General features: G+C 39.7%; 1 protein-coding gene across 2 annotated transcripts; it reads left to right on the top strand.

Moving 5' to 3' along the window:
* The first annotated feature begins 5,513 nt into the window (after positions 1-5,513).
* Positions 5,514-7,464, top strand: LOC9631083. 2 transcript variants are annotated; one of them, XM_024672370.1, is made up of 7 exons: positions 5,514-6,119; positions 6,168-6,257; positions 6,305-6,453; positions 6,509-6,833; positions 6,883-6,929; positions 6,980-7,062; positions 7,118-7,464. In XM_024672370.1, exons 1-7 carry the CDS (start codon positions 5,522-5,524, stop codon positions 7,434-7,436), a joined length of 1,611 nt encoding a protein of 536 aa, XP_024528138.1. In that variant the 5' UTR covers positions 5,514-5,521; the 3' UTR covers positions 7,437-7,464. The 2 variants fall into 2 exon arrangements, with proteins under 2 accessions (XP_024528138.1, XP_024528137.1); XM_024672369.1 differs by having other exon boundaries at positions 6,317-6,453.
* The last annotated feature ends 1,709 nt before the right edge of the window (positions 7,465-9,173 follow it).

A 9,173-nucleotide genomic window follows, 5' to 3' on the forward strand; every position in this document is an offset into this window, starting at 1 on the left:
TATTGCCACACAATCTTATGCTGGGTACTAAGGTTACACTAGATGTTGGGTGTCTTCATCCTTCATATGGCTATACAATACATTTAGAACTATATTAAACAGATCAAACTAATTTATCCATATTAATTTAAATGACATAATGATAAGTTACGGTATATAAAAGAAATAATACATTTTATAGCCAATTATATGCTCATATAAGGGAATATATTTTCTCATATAAAACAAAATAGAACTCTTGGGAATTATTTATATTATTTTTTGGCTGAGTTTATAATGTGTTTATATTTATATTTATTCACAAAGCTACTATGAACTAACAATTCAATATGTATTTTCTTAAATTTTATTTTTCATTTTTCTGTTTTCAATTTTTAATAGATCTTTATTTAAATGATGGTATTGATTGTTCAAATTCTTCCTGGGAAAAACTCATGACTTGTGATTTAGATATTTATTATAATAAGTATGGTAGAGATGTAAATGTTTTTATATATAAATCTTCTTTATCATTTGAAATTAGTACAGATCCAAATCCAATAATAGAAATTGTTGATTTTAAAATAGATGGAGAGCCTTATCAATTAGTTGTTTTTCCAGGCTCGGCAAAATATAAAACAAAAGGTGATCATAGTTGGAATAATTGGTCATTCGAAGGATGTTATAAACATGTTGATGGTTCAATTATTGTTGAATTTCTAGATTATAAAGATAATTGTAAATAAGAAATAATTTTCTGTATGTTGCAATAATTTCTTTCCTTTTTTAACATTAAATTATTTTATATCATCAATTTTATATTATATTCTGAATATATGTTTTTAATTTTATTATTTAAAGATGAAAATTTATAATTATGTTTATATTTTCTACACCATACTTTTTATTTAAAAATATAATTAAATTAATATTAATACAATAAGCTTGTAATAAATACTATCAATTGAAAATTTTAATAATTATATTATTAATTTCCGAATTAAGATATACTTATCAGATTAAATCAAGTGATAATTTTATCTAACTACAAACGTTTTGTTTTAATGATATATGAATTAAAATATAAAAGAATATACTATAGTATTCTGGCGGCTCCCCCCAAACATAAAGGACCACACGATGTCCTGGATGTTCTGCTTGATCGATCCTCTGGCGCCCCCAGCAGCATCGCCATTGGATTCTCGGGAGATGGCTTGCCGAGCGTGAGTAGCTTGGAGCGCTCCATACGCATCTCTCGCCTCGAATCCCTGGCCTGCTACAAGCGATTCCTCGCCGTAATCTCGTGTTCTTGCCCTCTATCGCGCCGCCGGTCGTGATCCCCCACTCTACACCTGGAATTCATGGCTGCTCCTATCGATCCAGACGCCGCTACTGCGACCAAGCCCTACGCGAGCCCTTCGATTCCTGCGGTTCCTAGAAGCTGCCCGGAGCTAGATCTCTACTTCTTCCACTGTTCTTCCCGACAAGCTCCAAATTTCTCTATAGAACCTAACGAAGAATCCCTCTTCTTCTTCTTCTTCTTCTTCGGGGCGAACGCCGGGGAGCGGGGAGACGCCGTACATCCCGCCACGTATATTCCTCAATCCAACGGTCACGGTGCCAAGAACGAGAACGGCAAAGAAGAGCTAAAGCCGAGGCCAAAACAACTCAAGACGAAGCAGCAGGGAAGAAACTCCAGCAGCGGCGGAAGATCCGGCAAAAGAAGATCAAAGTGGAGATCAAGCAAAGAAGGGAGGGGCAAAAGCTTCTTCCACCGCCGCCGCTCCAGCTCATGATAGGGCGTGATCCAACGGCGCCGCGCGGCTGGAGATCGCTGCGGTTGGTGGGGGCGTCGACCCAATTTCGCGCTTCTTTTTAAATTTTCGTGGGAAAGAAAGAAGCCCTAGTCCTTCCTACTGAAAGAGCTGTTCCATGGGCAACACGTTGCCAGTAGTTACATGCGTGCGATTCATGCAAATATACACAAGACTTGACAACCACCTAGAATATCAGATTTTTCCAGGCCAATACCATACCAAAAATATAATCTTCTTGACCTTAACTCTCGAAACCTATTAAACTAAGTAATGCGATCAAACGTTTACGTTTGACATTGGAAAGTAAACAATGCATCCGCGCAGCGCAAGTATGATCGATTGCAATTTCATTGATAGGGTGCGACGGGACGAAGCCCACATTCTCGTGGATCACGTCGCAGTGGCAAAAATGTGGGAGATCAACCAAGACATGCTGGCCTTCGTCATCGTGGTCGAGGATGATGGAGGAATGACTCCATTGCTCCACCAGGACCCCCACGCCTCTAGAACAAGACAATTCGGCTGTGCACCGGGGGATTCATGCAAATGTATCCTCGAGTGTGATCTTGACAAGGTAATGGCAAGATCATTTGCTAGTAAGATCATTGCTGGCTTTGTACTTGCAGCTCTGAATTAAACTGGCACAATTTGGAGGCAAGGGGCCACCAGATGATCCACACCGCAACCGGGACCGCCTTCACATGCCAGGAAACATTGGAAACATCTGATCTCAGTCCAACAAAAAACATGAGTTTTTTTTATCGCTATACACGCATGATTCGCTGTAAAACAGCTTCTCGCTCATCCTCAAGAAGGTAAGCGACCACATAGGCGGCAGAGCTCGCGGAAATCCAGTCGTCGTCTTGGGACTTCTTCACCACCAGTGAGGTGCTCAGCCTGTCCTTCGAATTCTCACAAACGGAAACGAGCCTTGAGTTGGAACTGGTGCTGTGGAGAGAAACAAAGAAATCAGTACCGCCAAGCAAAGCACAAAAAAGAAGTATGCAGTGCTACAGAGTTTGCTCTCAGCCTCTCAATGGCATCCAAAGCCTACAAAACTATCGCTTTTAGCATCACAGAGTGAAAAAAAGAATGCTGCTCACTAACCTGTTGAGATTGTCGTCTAAGAGGGTACAAGACAACATTGACAGTCCCTTTTCTTTGGATAGACGAGCATGATTAGGATTTCCACCTAAGGAAAAGAAAAATATGATCCTGCACGACCCAAAGAACACTGCTTTCAAAAGTCAAGAATTATTTGTCACCTCTTAAGTAAAGCTCTTCTCCTCTGCACGAGTGAGTGGAGTGAGTGAAGAAAGAGAAAAAATCTTAATCCACTTCGAATTGACCTCCACAGATGCGGAGTCACTGCCAATCGCTTCATTTCCGCTCCCCCTCCTTCCCTGGAACCATCGGGCACTCAACCCAGTTCCAGCCTTCCTGCCAATTTTGCTTTCAAAGTCTCAGTAGATTATTCCTTGAAGGTATGTATGATGTTTTGCCTCAAGAATATTATGTGCTTCCCATTCCCAATATATATATACACATGTTTTGATTAAAAACCCTAACTTTGGTTTGGATTAAAACCAATTGACAATTATTAAAATTCCATTATGCTAATATTAATATACAGCAGTATAACCACACGCTTAGACATTATATCTAGGAAGGATAGAAAGTAGTCATGTCCCTTATTTAATGAGTTGGGATCTGAAAAAATAATTAATATATTTGTAAGTGGTGTCAATTGTTCTTAATCTCTTTGTACAAAGTGTTTTAATTGTTACACATGCATAATTTTTAGAGGATTGGTTTATTGAATGTTATGCTAAATTTCATAAACTTATGGTCTAACATGCCACAATATTTGATATAATCCCTTCCACTAAACAACCCCTTAGACGAACTATGTACTATAATATTAAATTATCCACTTTGTACTTCGGAAGAGGGGGGTTAAAGGGAAGGACAAGAGTTTGGCCCCAATAATAAAGTGAGGATGAATAGATATAATAATGGAGCAAAGAAAAATGATATAAATTATGAAGTGAGAACAAGCATAATATATCTAAATAAAACATTTAACCTTGATATAATGAAGCTAAATGAAGGATTGAGGTTAAACATAAATGGTAAAGTGAGAATAAGTATAACAAATCCAAATGGAATTAATGCTTTAGAACTTTTTTTCTTTAGAAAGAGGATAAAAAGAATGTGGAAGACAAATAAAGTAAGTTCAATTTCCCATATGCAATGTTTGATAAAGATGATAGTTATAAGTTTAAGTTAACACAGATTTTGGATGTGCAAACAACCACGGAGAACAACTTGAGAGACAATCCATAAGATTTAAATATAAAAGGAAAGAGCAAATGAATAAAAGTGCACTTTCTTTTTCAATCGATTAAGAGTTTTGAGATACTTAAGGTTAAACATCTTTAAATTTGAATACTAGGTTGGATGACCTTCTAGGAAGTTTAAATTCAGGAATTTACAAAATATTAATCAAAAGGAAGATGTAAAAACAAATTTTGCTTATGGTTGTAAATATGAGTTAATAGTGGTCTTGAAGGATCATTGATAGGTAGACTTAGAAATGGAATGTATTATTTGTTGCAATGGTGTTTAATAGATTGTAGTGACTCTAATATAAAAGCATTATAAACTCAGATAATAAATATTATAAAAACTTCCTAGAGTTTTATTTTGCTTTATATGAGAAAATATAGAGGTATATATTTGGCTATTTATATCTTTTACATACACTAAATTTAGATTAAGATAAGGTTTTATAAGTTTAATGCAACCTTAACTTTCCACAAAGTAAACCCTTAATAAAATCTAGATGAATTAAATTATGATGAAAATAAATTTTATATATAATCACAATATGATAAATAGTTTTGTATTCATCCAATATTTTCTTAGCATTGCAGTTTTATATATATATATTTAAAAGTTTTATATAATATCATTTTCTTGTGTTTACAAGGACATGAGTATTGAGGCACCTTTCCAGACATTCCAGGTTTTTTTGTAGAAATCTCTCTCCACTAGGTAGTTTTTTTTCACTACTGTTGCTAGGTCATTTATCTCCGTCACTGGGCAGTTTATCTGTGGATTTGAGGCATACCATGCTACCCATCTATCACCCTGTCCCCATGGCAACCGAGATTTTAAAACCAAGGGAAGTTTGTTAGGAACTTCATCTCAAGGGATATTGATGTTATGCTCAAGCAGTGTCCAAGTTTATCTCTAGAGCAACTTGGCCACATGAAGAAGAGGCAGCAACACTAGATGAACATGAAAGTGCATGCTTAGATGCCATGCTTTTGAGATGGTAATGGTAATGGCAAAAACATATTAGACTTTAAAATATTACTGGTAGAGTTCATAATGCAATCAGGGCAAAGCATTCATATAGATATTTATTTGTACAATCAATAAGAAGTTTTTAGAAATTTGAAAAATAAAACTAAATATTATTTCTTAATGTCAATAGTATTAAACATTTTAAATAAATTCCATATTATAAAATTAACTCAAATTACTGTTCAAATTGAAATATTGCAGAAACCTAAACATTTCTATACTTATATAGAACTATATAATCATATTAATTATAATTATATAAATTAATACATATATAAGATTATATAGAATTAATTATTTTGTATTCACTATTTTAAATTATGTAATTGATATCATTTTCTTGTGTTTACAGGATGCTTTCCAGAAATCTCTCGTCGCTAGGTAGTTTTTCTCCACTGCCGTCGCTGTGTCGTTTATCTCCGTTGCTGGGCAGTTTATCTGCGGCTCTGAAGCGTACCACGCTACCCATCTATCGCCCTGTCCCCAAGGCAACCGAGATCTTGAAACCAGGGGAAGGGTTTGATGATGTTGTCAGGAACTTCATCTCAAGGGATGTTGGTTATGCTCAGGCGGTGTCCAGGTTCGTCTCCAGAGCAGCTCGGCCGCATGAAGAGGAGGCAGCGGCGCTGGACGAGCACGAAAGCGCGTGCTTAGATGCCATTCTTTCGAGATGGCATCCCTCTGATCCGGACGAGACGCTGTTCCTGGTGCTGGCACTCTGCTACATCGCCCGCCTCTCCGATGCCCAGAGGAGCGCGTGTGCTGCGACGCTGGGTTGGGATGGCGCGCGAACGCAGATGGACTGCATGGTTGATTTCGCTCGCCGCGTGCTGCTCTCGCGGACTGGACTTACAAGCCTTGCCTCGCTAGACGCATCGAAGCAAGATGGGGAGGTGACGGAGCACCTGGAGCGTTTGTGGAGCGAGTTTTGCAAGGACAGGAACATCGAAGGTTTGTATTGGGACCAAAGTTTTCTCGTTTCGTTACATCGTCTTACAGTGAGTTCCACTGAGGTGGCGCGCAACATTATTGATATGGATCTCTTGCCGGCAGAGCCTTACCGCAAGCCTTGCAATGGGGAATTCAGATGTAAGAAGTCTTTTTTCCTTGGTTTCTCTTGTCGACAACAGTTGCAGGGCGATGCAAAGGGGAGGCGGAGGAGAAGTGGAGCATCAAAATGTCCCCTTTGAGTACCACGTTTACGGGGGAAGTGCCAAAGCTACTGGACTTGGTGTCCAAAGTTGTAATGTGCGACTTCTTCAGTTTTGTCCCAGTGGAAAATCTGGTGAGTAACTCAGCACTTGAAATCCTTGAGCTCTCTTCGTGCTCTTTCCATACAGGGGTGGAACATGAGATCGGTTGTACGGGACCGAGCTCGACAAGACCAAGTAAAACTGGTTTACTCGCAGCTTGCGGGACATCGAGTCCGGCTGCCTCACCCGTATGTTGAAGTGGACTCCGTAGAATCTGCACCTCTGCGGGTCAAGGAACTGGTACTGCTGCTCGAAGGGATCCACAACAACAAGCTCCTGCGATCGCTTGCTCTCGAGAGGCCACCGTTGTCTGTGTTGCCGCACTATCATGCCATCTCGACTTGCACGCAGCATGCTCGCATCTGGCTTGGACGCTACGACCTCCGAATCTATTACGACCACAACTTGACGTGTAAGCTACGAGTTATATGTTCTCTTTCTCAAGAGTTTTGTTGGACTAGATGGCCGGCTTGGGACACAGGATTCTAGCACGCAAGAGGAGGAGGAGGTAGTTACATGTTTGTGTGTGCAAACTTTTATTCTTTTCTTTCTTACCAGGTTCTAGCAAATGGTTTCTGCAAGGAGCGGACTCCGTCCTTCATGGAGAAAGCTGTAAGGGACTGCACGGTGGAAGCCATGTGGTTCGTAATATCTTCCATGATCTCCAATACATAGATTTAAATCTCTGTGATGCAGGTTGGTCCCCGACGAAAAGGGATGGCTAATGAACATGCGGCCAGTGGACTACGATTTCGCGAAGCCACCGGACACAGTGATGTGGCGCGCTTATAGACAGTACGTTGGGCATCCCGTAGTGGTTCCGGAAGATCTTCAAATCCAGTTTTTACTCCTTCCCACTATCGATTATGAATACACCCGGTTCCTTGGCCGGGAGACCAAGTCGAAGCACAGCAGAGATCATCTCTTTCCACCGGCGATCGAGGAATTCTCAACGGAGGACCTCATAAGAGACGACATTCCAGTACCACCAGTTGACATTCCAGTAAGCTCTTAAATATAAACTAGAAAGTTGTGAAGGACAATGTCCTGTGTCGGTAGGATCTCTTAATATTTTCACTCCTCTTCCGCTCCGGCGGATTTCGCAGGAAAACTTTTTAGAGAGCGGCTCTTGGCGGATTTCACAGGAAAGCTTTCTAGACAGTGGCTCTAGTTGTATGCAGTCTCGGTTTCTAGACAGCGGCTCTGCAGTCTTGGTTTGAGAACACATCCAAACTTTTTGAGAATTACTATGAGGAAGTACTGTTCTGACGGGGTATGGGTAAGTGCGTGATGAGCTTTATTTCTTTCTTTTTCTTTGATGATTGAGTATTTTGTGACTTGCACAAAGGAAACAATGTTGACCATCTGCCCATCTACCTCGACGTTTCATATTCTACGACTTTGCCTTATGGACTGATTCACACAATTTGTCCTTAGCCAGTTCCAGCAGAAGCTCTGTATGCACAAAGCATATTCCAATATATTGTAGGAGCAGCTTCTTATGATAATGGATTCATCTCTTGCACAGGCCATGAGTTAGTAATGATGCACACTCATAGAGGATGTAGAGGCAAATCTAAATGTTTTGGATTCAGCGATTTTGCCTTATGGGAGCAGAAGATTTGTATGTGCAAAGCTATTGCAGCCAAAGTGAACATTTTGTATAGATACTTCCACTTCACAAACTTATAGAGGATGTAGAGGCTGATGTAAATATTCAGAAGCTGATAGAGGCTTACAATTCAAAAAAGAACACTGGTTTTGTTGGGTTGAAGAATCAAGGTGCAACCTGCTACATGAACTCGCTGTCACATGCTTTACGATGTACATAAGTTAACCTTTGTCTCTTATCTATTGTTTTTTGGTTTCACGGTTAATTTTTTTCTTGTGATTCAGTTTAGGGGCCTGCAAATCTATTGTAAATGACAAAATACTGATGACACACTTTTCTTATCGCAAGTGGATGCATTCAACTCTCTTTTACTGTATCATTGATAAACAGATTTTTATACAACTCTTTGTTAAATTGAGTTATTGTAGAAACCCAAACAATTCTATACTTTTTAAATTGTGAGAAGGAAATACCTAAAAATCTATAAAGATATCCTAAGACTATTATAATAAGCCAAGAGAGATTAAAAATGGTAAAAGATAAAAGTATATATTGTGAGTGTACAGTTACAATGCAATATACTTAATTTTTCCTGTATATAAACTAGGGTTCATTAGGTATGCCCCCTAAGCCGTCCGGTACGTAGGAATATGTGAACGCAATTTACTAAAATCACTCATTCCGATGCCGCGCATTGAAAGCATGGGCCGGATGATGTCATCAGGATGGACCAAGGATGTGAGGGGCAAAGAATCTTCGACACTCCGTTATCATTTACTGAATGATTAGAATTAATTTCCATTGTTCAAGTGGATAGGATTCCATACATCTATAGAGAGCTGTATGCCTTGAAAGGGGCTCGTGCAGTTCGAGAAGGGATCCATTCCCCGCCGCGGATAGGGGCAACTTCGACCCATATGCCTTTGGGCACAGTTATGCACGGCATTGAGGTGGCACCTGGTAAGGGGGGCCAATCAGCCAGAGCGGCAGGTGCTCCAGCCAAGCCAATAGCGAAGGAAGGTCAATTGGCTACACCAAGATCACCACCAGGAGAAGTTCGTTCAATACCCCAAAACTGTCCAGCAGCCGTTAGACAGGTGGGCAATGTCGATTCCAAGAATAAGGCTTCGGGTAAAGCTG

The sequence above is a fragment of the Selaginella moellendorffii genome, unplaced genomic scaffold, assembly GCF_000143415.4.
Source record: "Selaginella moellendorffii unplaced genomic scaffold, v1.0 SELMOscaffold_9, whole genome shotgun sequence".
NCBI lineage: Eukaryota > Viridiplantae > Streptophyta > Lycopodiopsida > Selaginellales > Selaginellaceae > Selaginella > Selaginella moellendorffii.